Source organism: Xenopus tropicalis, chromosome 9, assembly GCF_000004195.4.
Source record: "Xenopus tropicalis strain Nigerian chromosome 9, UCB_Xtro_10.0, whole genome shotgun sequence".
Lineage (NCBI taxonomy): Eukaryota > Metazoa > Chordata > Amphibia > Anura > Pipidae > Xenopus > Xenopus tropicalis.
This window is the reverse complement of record NC_030685.2, coordinates 26,315,715-26,334,568: the sequence shown is the minus strand read 5'-3', so window position 1 is coordinate 26,334,568 and position 18,854 is coordinate 26,315,715. Positions and strand designations below refer to the sequence as shown.

At 41.9% G+C, this 18,854-nt stretch overlaps 1 protein-coding gene across 1 annotated transcript; it reads left to right on the top strand.

Annotated features, from left to right (window-relative positions):
- Nucleotides 1-1,069: 1,069 nt before the first annotated feature.
- Nucleotides 1,070-18,604, top strand: tmem130 (transmembrane protein 130). The gene is made up of 8 exons (XM_012971442.3): nucleotides 1,070-1,210; nucleotides 3,291-3,596; nucleotides 4,530-4,698; nucleotides 6,111-6,265; nucleotides 7,553-7,637; nucleotides 10,107-10,309; nucleotides 12,019-12,140; nucleotides 17,946-18,604. The coding sequence occupies exons 1-8, from the start codon at nucleotides 1,138-1,140 to the stop codon at nucleotides 18,105-18,107; spliced, it is 1,275 nt and encodes a 424-aa protein (XP_012826896.2). The 5' UTR covers nucleotides 1,070-1,137; the 3' UTR covers nucleotides 18,108-18,604.
- Nucleotides 18,605-18,854: the final 250 nt, after the last annotated feature.

Here is an 18,854-nt window from a genome sequence, read left to right as displayed (position 1 = left end):
TTGCACTATTAGCAAAATAGTAAAAAACACTCCATCTGCTAATATAGCTGCTTTTATAACATCATGGAACATCTCAGTAACTTTAATATCCTTACATTTTACTAAAGAAATCTAGATAATTTTCTAAAAAACTCTAGTTGCTAGAGTCTTGTTTACCTTAGCAACCAGGCAGTGTTTTCAATAAGAGACAGGAATATGAACAGGGCAAGATTGAATATAAAGATAAGGAATAAAAAGTAACAATGATAAAATTGTAAGCTCAAGAGAAATAGTTTTTTGATTGCTGGGGTCAGTGACCCCCATTTGAAAGCTGGAAAGATGCACAAGAGGAAGGCAAAAACATACAAAACAAATAAATAAATAAAATAAAGGCCAATTGCAAAGTTGCTAGGAATAGCACATACTATAACACACTAAAACTTAACTTCCTTTAACATGCCTACAAGTTTAGGTAGGCTATACACATACTAAAAATCCAAGGACCTGTATGGGGGTGATAATTGCTGCTCCCTTAGAGACAATCCTTGTACTACATTTTCACCCTGGAACTTACTGTATGTATGTATGTATGTATGTATAACTTTATTTATAAAGTGCCACAAGGGTAGGCAGCGCTGTACAATCTTACAATATACAAAATTACACACAGGGAGGACAAGTGATACCATAAATAAATACAATAAATATATATATAAGTGCCATGTGGTATGAGACACAGTGGGAAGGAGGCCCCTGCCCCGTAGAGCTTACAATCTAAGTGGTTGGGGCACAAATTGGAAGATAAGAGTGCATCAGGTAAGGGCATTTGCCTGTGCATTAATTGCAACTTCCTAGTAATTAGAGTGTAAGTAAGCTCTTGTTACAGAGACAGTTTTTTTAAGAATACTTTGTCATCATTCTTTATGAGTGGGTCAGATAGTTTCACTAGTAAGGAACGTTACTACTTATTTACTACATTTCGCGCAAAGGACTTTACTAAAAGCCGTCTATCATTGCCTACTGTACTACCGCTAATTCTCCATTAGAGGGCAGCAGAACACTTCCCAGCTTGTTCCGCTAACAGTGACTTGATGCTTTCCTTCGCCAGTAGAAATCGCAGCTCAGCTCTCATCGCATCCCACCTTGTCTGTCGCTCTGATGGCTCCGGCCTTTATCCCTCGGCTCTGCTGCTTCTTTCTTCTGTCTGCACTTGTCTGGGTGCCGCCTGCAAGTGAGTACCTTTTTTATAAGGGCATTTAGATTTGGTCCCAGGGTTTGGTCCCAGTAGCTCTGCTTATTCGGTAAATATGTGTGTATTATATCAACTGCACAGTAAGCAAAGGCAATGTAACTAGCTAGGGCTAGAATTCAGAAACTGTATGAATGAATGAGAGGGATGGGTTTAAGCTCTTCAGAAAGGGCTATAAGGTTGTGGTGTAGTGTTTACTAAGCCAAATTGGTGTCTGTAACACTTGTTATATACTCATTCATCAACCTGTAAAATATAATCATATAAATTGTGCTTAGTGATGTCACTGTATTGTAATATTGTAATAAATTTGATTTAATATAATTAAGTACTAACTACATTCAATTATGAGTATCATAGATGTAAAGTTGGAAGTCAGTTACTCCTAGAAGGTCATTTGGGAGAGAATATAAGTGCCTTCTGGCCATTCCTGGACTGGGATTCAAAGCCGACCCTGGCATCTCAAGTACAGAAGCCCAAACAGCCCCCCAGCAGCCCAATAAATAGTGACTGTCTATGGCATCTTACAGCAGCACCTCTGGCATTTGCCAGAATCTACGGATTGCCAGTCGGGGGCCTATATCTGGACTTTTAGGGAAAGACTTATATACTGTGCTTGCTATTCTTTGGCTGATATTTTCCTATAGTTGTAACCTTTAAATTAAATGTAGTTAAATGTACATTAAATGCAGACATTGATATTATGAGACAATTTACAATTGGTCTTCATTTTTTATGGTTTAATTATTTAATTATTTTTTGTTCAGCAGCTCTCCATTTGGTATTTTAGCAACTAACTTGTTGCTATGGTCTTATTTATCCTAGCAACCAGGCATTGATTTGAATTAGAGACTGGAATATGAATAGTAGAGGGCCTACATAGAAAGATAAGCAATAAAAAGTTAAATTAATAAATAATAATAAAATTGTAGCCTCACAGAGCAAGTTTTTGGCTGTCGGGGTAGGTGAACCCCATTTAAAAGCTGGAAAGATGTAGAAGAAGAAGGCAAATAATTCAAAAACTATAAAAATGAAATAAATAAAACCAATTGCAAAGTTGGTAAGAATAGGGCATTCTATAACATGCTAAAAGTTAACTAAAGGTAAACCACCCCTTTTAACAAATGGGTCAGGGATCAAATGCTAGAGAAAACTTGGTTCAAAAAAGGCCAACAAGATTAGTATTTATAGAATTAGGGGGTCCGACCTTCAACTTCCAGCTGCTTCTGAACTACAACTCCTTGTATCCACAGTAGCCAAAGGCTGATAGAAAATGCTGATAGAAAATGCTGGGAGCTGTAGTTTTATCAGTTGGGTCTACAGAGCTCGGAACATTGTAGCCCACAGTGAGTTCTCTCATCACAATGACTTCTAGCAATATCAATATTTATGTAAATATGGACTTATTTCACTCTCACTCTGTTTCATACTGGTTACTGTACAGTGTTCATCCCAATAAAGCTTATAAGGCCCAGAAGGGGTTAATGCCTATCCAAGGGAATGGCCTTTGATGGATTTCTGCCTTAAAGTGGGGTTCTAGGTTTAATTCCAGCCAGGGTGCTGTTTGCCAGGAGTCTGTATGTACCCCCTGTGCTTGGGTGGGGTTTCTATTGGTACTCCTGTTTCTTCTGACCCTACTGTGTGTGCATGTGATAGGGGCCTTAGATTGTAAGCTCCACTGCGGCAGGAGCCCTGGCGGCCCAGATCAGATCCCACCCAGGGAGCTCCCACGATCTGCCGTCTCCCTCCCCCGCCACACCGTGGGTAAGTATTTTTTTAGAGATGCTCAGGGGAGGGGGTCGGAGGGTGTTGGGGGCCTCTGCGGGGGATGGGGGCCCTGAGACAGAAGCCCCGGTGGGCCCTGTCCCCCAGTCCGACCCTGCAGGGGCTGATGGGAATAATATAATGTTATAATCACTCTAGGGCTCTGGGTAATATGTTGGAGTTTTATAAAGGTGTAAGGCATTAACCAATGTGTTTTTAATGTTGTATATTTTTTCCTGAGCAGCCTAGTTTTACGCAGTGGTGATATATATGGTGCTAATGCTTCCTATTGTTTCAGGTACATTTTATGTCCTGAAGATTTCTACAGATGGTCCTGTAACATCTGGGGCTCAATCCTGCGTGAATGGCACCTTATTCAAAACCAATAGAAGTGTTTCTGTAGCCACTGACCCCAAACCCTATCATTTTCACTGGAGGTACTCCCCTCTGCTTCTCACACACCAGTCAGAGAATGAATCCAGTTCCTCCATCACTGTGCTGGGAAATGCCCCAGGAAACTACTCCATAGCTGTCTGGGTAACAGAGAGGCATTGCCAGTCATGTGAGCCAGTTGCCAGGAGCACCACGCATCTCCAGTTTACAGGTAACCTGTATGTATAAACAGATACCCCCTGTGAATAAACCTGCTGTCTTCCCCATAGGATTTGCCCCATGCCCGGATGCCCTGAGTTTAATCTGCTGTAGTAACATTCAACCACTAGCAACCAATAAGAAATTTGCTTTCATTATTCTATCTGCAGTAAGCCGATTTAAAGGCTGTTACTAAGGGTTACTCTTATGGTGCAAATTTACACTTCTCTTTAAAAGAGGATGCAAGTGTGTCCGTTATCATGCCAGGACTGGTGTTGAATGTCATATGGGAACTTGTGTTGGGTCATTTTGGAAAAGAACTGATAAACTTTCCCCAATGAGTGACATTTCTTGACTTACTATTACACATGCCTCCCATAATAGATACTCAATGCTGGGTCTCAACAACTTTAAAAAATGCAGTTGCGAACTAAACATATAGGCCCCACTCTTAAGGTTTAGGCCTCTCTAGGTTAGTCATGTGTTTTCCAAGAAATTGATATAGAAAAGGTATCTGGAACAAAAATATTCTGCCTTCATAGTGGCTTACTCTGTGATTTTCAAGGGAGGGAATGGTAGCTCATAAGGATGGTGAGGGCCATTGTTGGGTCATTTTGGCAAAGAACTGATATACTTTCCCCAATGAGTAGCAATTCTTGACTTACTATCACACATGCCTCCCATACTAGATACTCAATGTCTGGGTCTCAACAACTTTAAAAAATGCAATAGAGAACTAGACATTTAGGCCCCACACTTAAGGCTTCCTAAGGTTTAGGCCTCTCTAGGTTAGTCATGTGTTTTACAAGAAATTGATATAAAAAGGTATCTGGAACAAAAATATTCTGCCTTCACAGTGGCTTGCTCTGTGATTTTCAGGGGAGGGAATGGCAGCTGATAAGGATGGCGAGGGCGAGATGATAACCCTTGTTGCATTAATCTACAGATTCTATAGTTGGGAATCTTTCCGCCAGCCAAGCAGAAGGCAATTCCTCCATCAGAGACGGCTTTATTGAGGCAACAGAGAGTGATGTCTGTCTGTCCTTCAAGATTCATGACCCAAGTGACTTTTTTAAGTCAGCGGAGTTCAGATACATTTGGGCACTTGGGGACGGGTAAGTCTATAAATACATGGCAATAGGTTCAACTGATTTATTATATACTGGTATTGTGTTGTACACTGGGCCCAGGGAAATTAAACTGACTAACTGCACCATGATGTTTTGCCTTCCCATGCAAATGGCTCAATTTAAAGGCAGAATATGCATTAATTCTAAATAGGATTTAACATCCTTTGTCCTAAAATAGACAGGGAAATATAAGGACATTGAGAGTACTGTACACACATTTTCCTTCTTTGCCTATTCCCATTAGTATATCCATGTCTGAGGTTCCATAGACGTTGGTACAATAGGCAAGCACTGACCCTGATGCCAAGCTCCTGTATTTCACTAGTATATAATAGTCAACCCCAGAAGTGGAGTTTGTGTATGTTAAGAGTTTCTCACCCGAATGTACAGGGAAGTGATATAAAACCTTTAAAGGCTCCATCAAATATGTTAAACCTGTTACCTATTAGTTAAGCAGAATAATGCCTTGAAATGTTACATCAAGGTCCCCTTAATGCAGTGATCCCCAACCAGTGGCTCTGGAGCAACATGATGCCCACCAACCCCTTTAATGTTGCTCCCAGTGGCCTTAAAGTAGGCGGCCATTTTTACATTCCTGGCTTGGAGGCAAGTTTTGGAAGCCCAGAGACACAGTTTTACTCCAAGCAGAGCCTTCTGCAGGCTAGCAGTCACATGGGGCTACCAAATGAGTTGCGCCTACACACATGCAACTGACTTGCACCTTACTAACACCAGGGGCCATGCCACTAAACACAAAATTGCCTAAATTGCCACCGCCTCACTGGCCAGGTGGCAATTTAAATTCCAGGCTAAGTCAGAAAAATGAAAATTATTCTACTATAAGCCTTATATATATATATATATATATATATTTTTTTTTTTTTTTTTTTTTTTTTTTTAATCAGCTGGGTGTAATAGTGTCATTATAACCCTTATATTTTTCTGATGAATTGTAGATCAGGGCAAAACCCAGGCTGGAGTAATTTGGTAGTACCGGTTATGTAATGCAAATGTATTGCACTTTTAGAGCAGCCATTTTGTGATGGACTGAGTGCTCCCTCAGAGATCACCTGACAGGAAATAATGCAGCTAATTAATTGTAACAGGAAGTAGTGTGTAAAAGGCAGAACATTCATTTAATTGACTGATTTGACCTAACATGTATGTGTGCCCTTGGTTTCTTTGTGGGCACCAAGAATCATATCATATCTCAGGCAATGGCAATTTTTTATTTAGAATTACTCAGTAGCACATACTACTTAAAAAATATAATTGTATGAAGATGGTTTATTTAGATGAAGCGGGGGTTCACTGTTTTACGCAATATATTGTTATTGAGACCAACATTGTTTGGGGGTATAGTTTTCCTTTAACTATTGACTTTGTCTTTTATCTAGGACTGAATTGGTGACGGCTGTTCCATACGCTCGCCATTACTATTCCAGCCCCGGGAAGTACAAGGTTTCTCTCAATGTATCTGCCCAGGTCCCAAGACGCGATGGCCAAGCAGAAAAGAAAACTGGCAGTTTTGCAGTGGAACTGACCTTACTAGGTAGTCATTTTTATGTACAGATATGTTTTACCCTTATTCGTCACCAACATTATTCTCTCTTACGTGTTAAATTTTTTATTTACACAAAACTGGATGCTGGATCAGGCTCTATTGGCCTCATTTACATCTGCCCCCAACACAAGCGGTAGAGTACTTAGGGGTACAAATTCACAACTCGTAGCACTCATTAGTAGGGATTTGCATTCAGGGGATACCTGCCTGCACCTCACACCAGATTAATCCCTGAATAACATGAACGTTTGGGGGCGCAAGAGAGGACACATATGCGTCTTGCCCTAGCCTCCTGTTATGAATACAGGGCTACTGAAAGCTGGCAGCGGTGTATTCATGTGGGAAGCACAGATCCATGTGCTTCATTTGGGAGCTCAAGAACCAGTGCTTGTGTGGGCTAATGGGGGGGTGCTGTTTTTCTCACTTTGCACCCTGATTGGTCGACAGTGGTCAAATGAACTCCCTTATATCTCATGAGGGACTAGGGCCATGAGGAGGGGGTACACTTAAAATTAGATTTAAAGATTTTTTTTAGAGATAAGTGATGCAGTTCCTTGAACAAGCAAGGCACTTTAAATCTAGTAAACGCACCTTTATTTATACCCCTTGTGAGTTTATTTGGGGTGTGGGTGGGCATGGTCAGATATCCCCTGGATTAGGTTCCCAGAAGACTGGCATCTCTTTTTGAAAATACAAGGCTTTGATACACACGGCATTCTATTTAATGGTCATGATAAAATACTGTTGCTCTGCTATCTGTCTAGTCTTACTGAGGTAGCCTCCTAACAATGCAGTTACATGCAGATCACAAAAACACTTGGGGTTGCCATATTTCTCCATACATTTGCGCTGGCCATACGTTTACCCACATTAAAAATAGCACCTATTCAGCTGCCCATGGCATCCAATCAGATCAGATTATTTCATTATTTAACTGGAAGTAAACTGCTGATTGTGTGCAAAGGGCAACTGGATTGTGCAATGTAGCACTCAAGTCAGCAACTTATTGGTGCATGTAAGGTGCCAAATAGAAAGCCTGCCTCTGAAATATCTTCTTGGGCAGGTATCTATTAGGCAGGCTTACATGGCCATTTGCCCATTGTGAAGGTAGCCCTAGTCTGTAGTAGTTTTGCTACAAAAACAGGATATACAGCCCCTTTCCATATGGCTCCCTTCACAATCTCATATTGCGTCCCTCCTGTAACTAGATAGATAGATATTTGTTTATAAATGTGTGAGTTGCTGTGACCTAAATGCTGGTTTTATGTTTTTCAGATGCCCTTAGAAATATCACTGTCGTTGGTTCTACAGATGCCACTGTAAGGCTCAAGTACAACGTATCACTTCATTTCTTTGGCAGGTAGGAAAATGCAGAAAAAAAGTAAATATGTATAAATATTGGGACTATTGGTCCATCAGTAGACATAAGTACATGCATATATGGCACAGGCTCCTTCAGAGGCCCCAGTGCACCAGTGCTGAGTTCAGTAGTTGTCCACTCATGTTGATGTTAATTGGGGCGAAAGGCTTCTTGTTCTCCCAGTATCTTAAAACTCCCTGGTGCTGTGCACTTGCCATTATTTTGCAATTTTTGCACATCAGGGTTTGGTTTTGGGTGAATCCTTGGTGGTTGATTTAGTATTCAGCTGAATTATACAGCTTCTTTGGCTCCAATATTTAGAAGTAAGGATTTCCTCTTGATTACTGTGGCAGAGAGACTTAGCAAGGACCTTTGTGATGAAATCCATATAGGTGGTCCTATACCAAGATCCTGGTGGTCATTACAGATTATGTTACACATCATTTATACATCTACATAACACAAATCATTGGGTAGTGCTTCCACACTTAATACTTCCATTTAAGATAGAGCCCCCAGTATTGGTCACCTGTTGTGCCATTTACAGTCCAAGTATGATCAGAAATAGGACCGTGTTCAAACTAATGCATATTGGTACTGGTACCCCAGCAGCACCATGGCACTGATTAAGCTTGGCCAGTGCTCCATCTGTACAGGGAGCCCCAATTTCCAAGACCCGTCTCGTGCCATGTTCACAAGACCAAGCAATGGGTAGTTCACCTTTGAAATGATTTCCTAGTATGATGTAGAGAGTGCTATTCTGAGACAATTTGCAGTTGGTCTTCTTGTATATATTTGCAGTTTTTGAATTATTTAGGTAGGGTCCGCTTTAACCTAGCAACTGGACAGTGGTTTGAAAGAGAGAGTGGAATATTAATAAAGGAGGGCCTAATTAGAAAGATATGTAGCTATAAAAAAATAAAAGGATAAGATAAAAAGTAACAATGACAATATAATTATAGCCTCACAGAGCAATTGTTTTTGGCTGCTGGGGTCAGTGACCCCCATTTGAAAGCTGGAAAGAGTCAGAAGAGGAAGGCAAGTAATTAATACAATAAAAAATAAACAATGAAGACCAATTAAAAGTTGCTAATAGATAATTCTATAACATTCTAAATGTTTCTGAAGGTTAACCACCCCTTTAACTACAACCATGATAAGAGGTAACTGGTCTCCACATCAATTGGGCAGCCATCATCTTGGCAACTGGGAGTAATTTATCAACACTGGGCAAATTTGCTCATGGGCAGTAACCCATGGCAACCAGTCAAATTGTTGGTTTCGTTGTCCAATTGTTGATTGGTTTCTGTTGTTTACTGCCCATGGGTAAATTTGCCCAATGTTAACAATTGAGCCCCTGTTTATTTGTTTCAAATTTATATTGGAAATGGGTGTTAACTTCCAGTAGAGATAATTGAAAAAAACGAGTACCTATTTACATAGAATAGCACCCATTTGCCTCTACATAAAGCACTGGAAGATTATCTAGAATTGTTACACTTAAAGCATTTGGTAGTTGGGAAATTTGTTCCGCAGCCCTATGCAGAATATCTGACTCTAGCCTTCACATGACCATTATATTAAGCCCATGTACTGCTTGAAGGACAAGAGAAAATGTCATTTCCAGTTCTTCTTGTCCTCGCAAGGTCAAAAGAGTAATTTTCTGGAAACTAAAAAGAAGATAATGAGTTGAAATATGACAAAAATGAATATGTCAAATGAGCTTTGTTTCAAGCTTCATTTCAAGAAACTTTCAAACTATAATCAATATAAACTTCTGTATAGTTTCTGAAACAATCAAGTTACTCCTGACTATCCCACCCAGCAAATTGTCTCTCTATATGCAGCATTGTGTCGGAGTTAGTTATTTTGAAAGACAGCTTTGTCTAGGCAAGGGGAGCACACACCAACATATCTGACTTACCTGACAGTCGGGATAGTAAAGAGAACTGGATCTTTGATTGTTTATAGTTAGGAGGTTTCTTCTTACATTTTTATTTTCCTTATAGTTCCCCTTTAGCACTTACACTGTATAATTATATCTGGCTTTGTTCCCTAGTACCTATGACAGTGCTATGTTGTCAGTGACATAACGATAAGTTTCTGGGCCCTACAGCCCACCCAATATACAGAAGTGTATTCCTTTTCCAGCCATTCAGTGAAAGCAGAATATGGAAGGGAAGTTTTCCTTCCTTTTTCTCGACCGTCATGCATTAGGCATATGACCAAGACACTACACGCCTGACATTTGCAAGGCTGAGTTATACCGTAACATTGAAAAAAGTCAGGTGCAATTTGTCACAGGCAGCTGAGAAACAGGAAGTCCAGAGAGCTATACTATCAGGCCATCAGCAGGGTATATATCAGAGTTGGGTGCCCCCAGCTTGGAAAAAATTAATGTAAAAAATGAAACAGTCAGAAAAAGATAAAAATGCAAATGCTTTGTTTTGTTTACCCTTTTTCTTTTAGTCCCCCTCTAATGGTTTGCTGGCTAGTAAAATCAGATTGTATATCCTTGGGTGAACATCAGTGCCACCAAGTGGCCATAAATGAAACCACTTACAGTATCGGGCATGTATTTAACTCTGCTGGACGTTACTGCCTGAGTGTCAGAGCCGAAAATCAAGTCAGCACCCTACAGAATTATCACAGTATAACAGTACATTCCACAGGTAACTGATACATTTGCCTTTATTTGGGTGGGAGGTAAAATGGTTTTGTTCATATTATAGGCTGCATTATCAGCAAGGAGTATGTATGTTTATTGGTTCCTGATAAAACTGAGCATAGTGTGTGTGTGAGTGAATGTGATAAGGTCATTAAACTGTAAGCTCCACTGGTGTAAGGATGCGCGTCTTTTAGCGCATGCGCCCAAAGGAATGCCGTTCAGACGCTTGCGTGCGCCAAGTCGCGCGCGTAAAATCGCACGCACGTCAAAAAGGTGCGCGCGTAAAATCGCGCGCACAACAAAAGGGCGCGCACGCAAAATCACACGCGGCGAAAAGTCGCGCTCGCACGTACGCACGCTGCGGCGTGCGTCTTGACGCCATACGCAATGAGGCCTGTAAATAGTCGCCATTTCCAAGCCATCCTTGCTTGGTTATCAAGTTTATTCTGGTGCCTGGCGTTTCCGTATACCCTGACTCTCCGATTGAACTTCTGCCCGGATTCTCGCTCTTGAACCTGTTCTGCCTGCCCCGACTCGGACCCGTCTGACTACTCCTTCGCTTGATCCCTGGTACCTCGCTATTGGCTCTCCGGCCTCTCTCCACTACCGTGCTTCCTGTCCACATCCTCAGGCAAGCCTCCGGTTAGTGTGAGACGTTTGTGGGCTTGCTCGCTACAACTCGTCCTCCGGCTTGACTCCTCTCCTCGGCCTGTTACCACTCTGCGGCCTGACAACTGGGCAGCGACTGATTGTGGAATATGTGGTATCTCTGTAAATCAGGGATAGTAATACATGCTTGTGACAAAGGAAAAACATAGAACACAGCTGTAAAGTTTGTTGCTGGTGGTGGGAAGGTACAGTATTTATTTATTTTTATTTACAGTGTTTATTGTATATGTGGCCATGCTTAATCCACCCAATCCTGCCCTGGGCTGGGCCTCCTGCAATAAAAATACTCCACCCCCCTGTAGAAAATTGCAGGTCACCCATGACCTCCACTCCCCCCCCCCCACCAACACCAAATTGCGAGTGACCCAAGATGCAAAAGCATTACCAGTGTGTTTTGTATGTGCACAGATTACCCGCAACCCAACTCCAGCAACCCCTCTGTACCCTTGGGCAGCTAGAGTAGTACCCAGGTTCCTACAGAATGTAAAGGCTGATACCTGTACAAGCTACTGTCCTCTATAAACAAACAGGGAATTCAGACACACAGTCAACCATTGCCATATAGGGCAACAATTGGCTAGTAACGTAAATTATAGCCCCCCTGGGGGGTGGGGGTTATTCAGCAAATCAAGAAGGATTGCTTTACTCTTTACCTTAAGGTGGCCATACACGCACCGATATTATCGTACGAAACCTCGTTTCGTACGATAATCGGTGCGTGTATGGCATGTCGGCGAGTCGACCGATATCGCAGGAAGCTGCCGATATCGGACGACTCGCCGATCGGACAAGTTTGAAAATTTTGATCGGGCGCCATAGAAGGCGCCTGACCAAAATTCTCCCTTCAGAGCTGAATCGGCAGAAGGAGGTAGAAATCCTATTGTTTCTACCTCCTTACCTGCCGATTCAGCCCTGAATGGTGTGTGGCGGATCTTACGATGTTTCGTGCGACCGATGGTCGTACGAAACATCGTCGGATCGCCACGTGTATGGCCACCTTAAGTCTACTCAAGCTAATTCAGTGTTGGTCAATTCCTTTCTCAGGTATTTATCCATTATGGTTTGTTTTGCCCTGCTGTGCACTCATCGCAACAATGCTTGGTTTCATCTTCTCCCTCCTACTCAAATCTGGCAGCAACAGCTCACACCATAAGATGCCAATAGAGGTAAGTTAAAGGGTTCATTATCACCCTATGAGTCTGCCCAACCACCACCTACACCCATTCTATGCTTCTCTGTCTCCCTTGAAGGTGCTATAGCTTTCTGTAGACTTTCATTGTCTCTCCTGCCTTCATTTAGATCCCTCACCTTTTCTTCTCTTGTGATTTCCCTCTGAGTGCTTTTCTCATCTGATTCCATTCGTGGCAACTAGTGGCTGGTTTTATGAGTATATTCTTTCAGTGTTTGCAGGGAACAATATAAATGTAGGTTTTGTTGAATTTTGAGAAATTGAGACTGCACTCTGTAGTTTACAAATGATTAGGATAATCATCAGCAGAAGAAGACCTTTAACAATACTGTTGTTCTACTTTTACAAGTTATTGTTTTCTTCTCCTTCAATCCAATTCTTGTGCTTCCCATTGTTTGGTTTCTTGCTTGGCCCTGGCAGTCTAGGACAACTTTGTTGTGGAAAGTCTGATATTATTATGTGGTTGGGTCAAGGTTGCCCTCAGAAGCTAATACCTAATGTTCTAGATGTAATTAAACTTCTGTAATGCATGGAAACCCCGATGTTGTCTACCCTGTCATAGGTCTTTCTCTGTGTTCCTATGACATGTGTGTCCCAAAACTCACTATGTAACTGTCTAGCATTTGTACCCTCCAGTGTCACCGTGTATTGAATGTCATGCTGTAAGACTACCAACACCAAGTGTTCAGTGCAAAGGTTGTTGTTTTAGATGGAAAAGCACATGAAAGGAACATTATTGCAAAAGTCCACGTGTTCTTGTTATTTTTGCTGGGTGTTGGTTCCTCTTTTAAACTGAAAGTTAAAGAGGGCGTCTATTGATAATTATTGATTGGGAGTTGTTGTTCTGGGCCTCTGAGGGCCCACTGGAGAACCTGACATTAAGGGGCAACTCTCCACGGAGATACCTTGCAGTACTCTAGCAGGCCAATCAGATCTGTCAAACTGTAGGAGTGAAATGCAGTTGGCATTTGATGGCAAAGACCATTCTGTTTCATTGTGCCAAACTGATGGAACTTGAACCACAGTAAAAGTATGATATAGAGAATGCTATTCTGAGGCAACTTGCAATTGGTCTTTATTTTTTATTATATGCGGTTTTTAAATTATATAGCTTTTAATGCAGCAGTTCTCCATAGAATTTCAGCAGCTATCTGGTTGCTAGGCTCCAACTAAACCTACCGACCAGCCAGTGGTTTGAAAGAGAGACTGGAATATGAATGGTGAAGGGCCTAAATGGAAAGATAAGTAATTAAATAGCAATAAAATTGTCACAAAGCAAGTTTTTAGGCTGCGGAGGTCAGTTGAAAGAGTTAATTTTAAACAAAATTATAAAAAATAAAAAGTTAGCCTGAAGGTGAACCATCCCTTTAAGGTAGAGAGCACAATCTTCTCTCCTCAGTGGTAATGGTTGGGAAAACTGCCAGGGCCGTATTTATAAATTGGCACCCAAGGTCCTGTGCCTAGGGCGACAGCTTTTCAGGGGTGGCCTACAGGTGGCTATATAATAGATTTTAAAAAAAAAAAAAAAATGCCCACAGAGGCTGATGGAGAATTCCTGAGGAAATCCAGGGATGCAGCTGGAGGTGAGGGAGTATGTGGCCATGATGCTCAGCCGGAATTGACGTCACGTGCGCATGTCGTCACTTCTGCCAAATGGGGGGAGCATTTAGGCCTGGTTCAATATGGCAACAATATGTGGATAAAGCAGGGGTGCATTACCGATAATGTTTCTTTTTGGGGCATATGTTGCAAATGATTAACGTTTGCTCCAGTGCCATATCCTATCTGCTTGCTGAATGCTGCTGCAGTGAAATCATAACGATTCCTGGGCTTTGTGTCTTTTTCACTTTGCCACATGTATAAATACCTTAACTTTTGTGTAGTAAGGAGGGGGCGAAGCAATGTTATAGTGTTGGCTCATAATTGTGTTGCTAAATCCAACACCCTTCTATAATTAATTTGTTCTGCAGCCATTTATGTGCAATTTCCCCATACAGTCATGGCCAGTACTGCTAATAACATAACCTTCTCTATTATAGTGACTCAACAGGAACAGCAAAAGCTTTATATTTAGGGAAGAATGGCAGATTGTCTGCCTGTAGTGCGCTGCTGATTGCATGGTTTGTTACCCAGCCTCCTCCTAATGGTACGGATCTATGGAACATCAGGCACAGGGTACACTATTTAACCAAAAGCCTGAGCATTTGGGCTCCTCATTAACTGCATTACTTTGCCTTTATCTATAGGATCCCTCTCTCTGATGCAGAGCATTGCCGAGATTAAAGGCACAGCGAAGCAGGAATCAATTCCAGTGCTTGTGTCATGTATTTCCACTAGCCAATTACTGCTGACTTCTTGACGCCTTGTTCTTGATCTGCATTAATCTGATTTTCTTTGATGTTTAGGATACAGCATTTGTGCGTCCGATTGATTTTACTGCAGCGTTATAGGGAGGGTTTGCATCCCCCTTTTTTAAGTTTAAAGAACCTCGTAATTTGGAGAACCGATAGGGAGAGTATTGTGGATGGTTTAGGCAGTCAGGAATCATCTAAATATACGAATGTAAATATGTGCCTGTGGCCAATCCTTATCTTGTGAAACTTATAAATAATGAGCTAATATGTCTCCATGATATTGCAGCAAGATGCATCGCAGCGCTCCCATTAGAATGAGTGGGAAGCTTATTAATTGATTACTAACAAGTCTGATTCATCCCCTGTGGGTACATGATGGCATCTGGTTACTTTCAGAGATTAAAAGATTTCACGCAAGTCCATGTATTAATATGCTTGTAGCACAGACTGGTACTGCGCAGAATAATAAGGAATGGCGTTGTCCTGATCCCTGTGTTATTACTCAGCCCAATATCTAGTCCTATACAGCGCTGTAATATGCGGCACATCAAAGCCATAGAGCTGATCCTGAGAGAGAACAAAACCTGCTCGTCATTATCTGTAGCCGGTATGTGTGCGGGCACAGTACTGAGTGGGCTTGATGGGACCAGTGACGGATTACAGAGGAGCAACGTGTCAGGGTTCTAAAGGGAAAGGAAGAAAATAAACAAGAAGGAAGAACAGAGTCTGGCCCACTAATCCTCTAATGAGCACCGGGCTGTTCTGACTTCAAAATGGTCTAGCACTTGTTGGAAGGGGGGCCGGCAGTGGGTGAGATTTTTTCCCCTTCATGCCAGTAGTTGGCACAATAATTAGAAGTGGAAAATTGGACGAAAGGTGGTACATTGGAAAAGGGCACAGTGGCGCAGCTTCCTTTTTACTTTCTGTCATTCCCTTAGTTACAAGCGATACATTTTTATTTATTTTACTTTATTTATAAATGAAAACAATGCTGAAAAATATCTAATCATTATGTCTATATAGTATTGTTTACAAAAGCAATATTCACCATAATACAACCTTTTACCGTTTTGTAATTACTATTGAAAGCATTATCCGGTTGCTCATATTCTCTGCACTGCTGATACTGACTTCTGATACATTGTTTCAAGAGTCAGCACCAGAAAAGAGCTGATAATGCTTTCACCTGCAATTATATTTACAACTGTTTTAAACCGTTTTTATCCTTGTACATGGGAAAGGCATTTAGAAATACATTTTTTAAGATTGCACACAATCACGGGGCAAAAAAGGTAACACATTTTTACACATGCAACTGATCCCCCCACTGCCCTGGGCGCTTATTCATACATGGTGGGGGGGCAAGGTGGCCGGCCTTAGTGCCAGCCGGTTAGGCCTGGTGCTGCCAGTCAGTGGTTAGAATGACAGAAATATAAATAGGAGGGGGGCCTGACAGAAAAGAACAGTAATAAACAATACGATCAAACTGCTCTCTCTTTTTTCGCCAGGCAAAATTCTGTATCCATTATTTTTTTTGTCAAACCCTGGTACAGAAAACACACGAAAAAAACAAAACCACCACAAAACACCCATTGATGCCAATGCATTTGCCTATCAAAAACACAGTGAAAACCCCCCCCTTGACCTGTCACTGTTTGGGGGTGTCACTGACAGCACAAATACGATGGCAAAAAACATGTTAATGTATACATCACAGCATTAGAATCAAGCCCATTGCTGGAGCACATCTCCTTTTCTCTGCATATGTGAATCTATACCTTGGGGTGGGAGCTGCCAAATGCTTTGCTCAGCTGAGGCAATCTCCAGTGACGTCAATGCAACAGAATACCTAGTTATAATATATACGTATTGCTGGGCTCGGCCAGGGGCAGATTTATGAGAGTAGAATAGAGTACAGAGTTTAGGAAGCCCAGGGGCTTCCAGTTGAAAGGTTAATGTAAAAATCACAGCTGGGTATCCAAGTGCAAGGTAATGCAGCCATTATAGGAAATGCGGGTTAAATAAAGCACATGGGTTGCACAGGGCTTACATTCTGCAAAGGCAGAAACAGGTTATAAATGCTTGTCAGAAATGCTTTATTCCACCCAGGCAGCATGAAGTTTAGCTGTAGCCCAATCAGTAATAGTGCCAGGGAGTCAGCTCTCCCCCACCCAGGCTGTACATTTTCTGGGGGGGGTTTCTTTAAGGCTGCGTAGCTCCACCGGAAGGCTTGACTACAAATAGCATTTTCCGGCATATTATCAATGGTTGTTACCATGTTGGGATGGATATGTTTTTAAGTAATTGCCCAGGATTAAATTATTCCAAACTTGCTCTAAGTCCAGGGTCTTACAGGGCCATCGGGACACTGGGAAAATACTCAGTGGGCCCCAGCGGCCCAGACTCGACCCTATTGCTGCTTCCTCTGGCCTCCAATGTCCTCCCCTGACACATTTCACATACGCATTCAGGGGAGGACGTCAGACAGGGGCCCCAGCTGGGGTGCGCAGAGGGGGTCCCTGCGGGGGACGTGGCTGGAAGAGGCAACTTGGGGAGTGCGGGGCCCCTGGGGCGGCAGCCCCGGTGGGCCCTGCACCCCCCAGTCCGACCCTGTCTGAGCCACCCTGCACATCAAACCAAATTTAAAACAGCCAGTCTCAATTAGCATTTGCTCACCCCTTCAGAAAGTTGGTCCAGGTGCCGTGCCCCGGAGCCTTCACTTAGGGAAAAATGTTGCCACGACTATTTCTTCATTAAAATATCAAATAAATCACAGTTTTTCATGGACACTCACCCCCCTGATCCAGTGGTCCGGGTGCAGCGCCCCAGAGCCGTAGCAAAGGGAGACCCAGCAGCCACAAGCACAATTTTTTTGATGGGAACGCACTCCAGACACAGGTGAAGGTGGTTAAGAAAAAGCTTTATTCACAATAATCCTGATGCGTTTCGTGTCTTTCAACACGTAGTCATAGTGCGTACCCATCGAGGAATTGTGCTTGGAATTGCCCAGGATGCTTTTATAAGCATTTTTGCAATTTACATTAATAATTTTTTTCAGAGCTATTTAAGTTTTTAATAACTGCCAATATAATGAATTTTGTAACAGCTGCGCCACCTGCTGGTCAGTACCCGTAACTGTACAATCACAGAGCTATACCTTCAGAAGGAAAACAGAGAAGTGTTCTGATGTTTCTCTGCTCAGGAAGGAGATGGGAAAGGGCATCTGAGGCTTCTAACTTTTTTCCTTAGCTCTTCAGTTCCAGCTGATGCACAGGTTCTCACCCATAAACTATATACATACTTATAACCCATCTGCCTACTCATCCTCTCTTTTCTTCTTCTATGGTATCATTCTATGTGTATGTTCTTCTCCTTCTTACACACTTTTCTCCTTTAACAGTGTCTCCTTGCTTCCCCTTTGTACTCAGGTTGCAGATTTTGATTTTTCCCCAAGCGATGACAAACATATTCCACTATCGGAATGCAAGGAACCCGCCCCAGGATTCTGTGCCTATTGTACGGGTCGGGATAAGGAGGCAGAACCACTACTAGAGGGGTGTGCAACACCAGCCAGGCATTACATGCTGTGAAGCTCCAATGGATTCTCCCTAACTCATTAATGAGTCTGATGTTCAAAGTATTGAACCCTCTGGACTCACCTATGCAAACACATAGCCCTGTTCTGAATTAGAACAAAATGGGAAAGTCAGATGAAATGAAAAGTGCCTCTTGTGTATGTATATACAATGTCACATCTTTCGGTTTCCCATGGTTCCATTTGGCCAAAGAAGAACATTATCTCATTATCCTACGATGGGAATATTGACGATCCCGGATCCTTTACTTTAAATTGCCTGGGCATAATGGGAATCATGCATGTGCTGGCTTTGGAAACAAACAAAGGAGATGAGCAACATTTTGTCCTCTGCAATGTTTATTTATTTATTTTTTTCTTAGATATTTAGAAAATGCAGCAGCTGCTACTGAAAATACCTTAATGGGGTAGTTTATCTTAAAATTGAGGTTTAGTATAATATAAACATTGATATTCCTGGACAATTTGCAATTGGGCTTCATTTTTTTATATTTTTATAGTTATTTAGCTTTTTGTTCAGCAGCCCTCCAGTTTAGTATTTCGGCAGCGATCTGGTTGCTAGGGTCTTAATTACCATGCATAGCAACCATAGCAGTGGTTTAAATGAGGGACAGGAATATGAATAAGAGAGTAACAGTAAAAATAAAATTGTAAAAAATAAATCATAAAGACCAATAGCAAAATTGCTAGGAATATGCAGTGCTGTAACACAGTAATCCCCATACGTAATAAAAGGCACTAA

Bases quoted from the DNA above. Each gene is read 5' to 3' on its own strand.
- tmem130 (XM_012971442.3), top strand. From the start codon at position 1,138: ATGGCTCCGGCCTTTATCCCTCGGCTCTGCTGCTTCTTTCTTCTGTCT. The intron at 1,211-3,290 runs GTGAGTACCTTT...CTATTGTTTCAG, and splicing joins TGTCTGGGTGCCGCCTGCAA to GTACATTTTATGTCCTGAAG. The intron at 4,699-6,110 runs GTAAGTCTATAA...TCTTTTATCTAG, and splicing joins ATTTGGGCACTTGGGGACGG to GACTGAATTGGTGACGGCTG.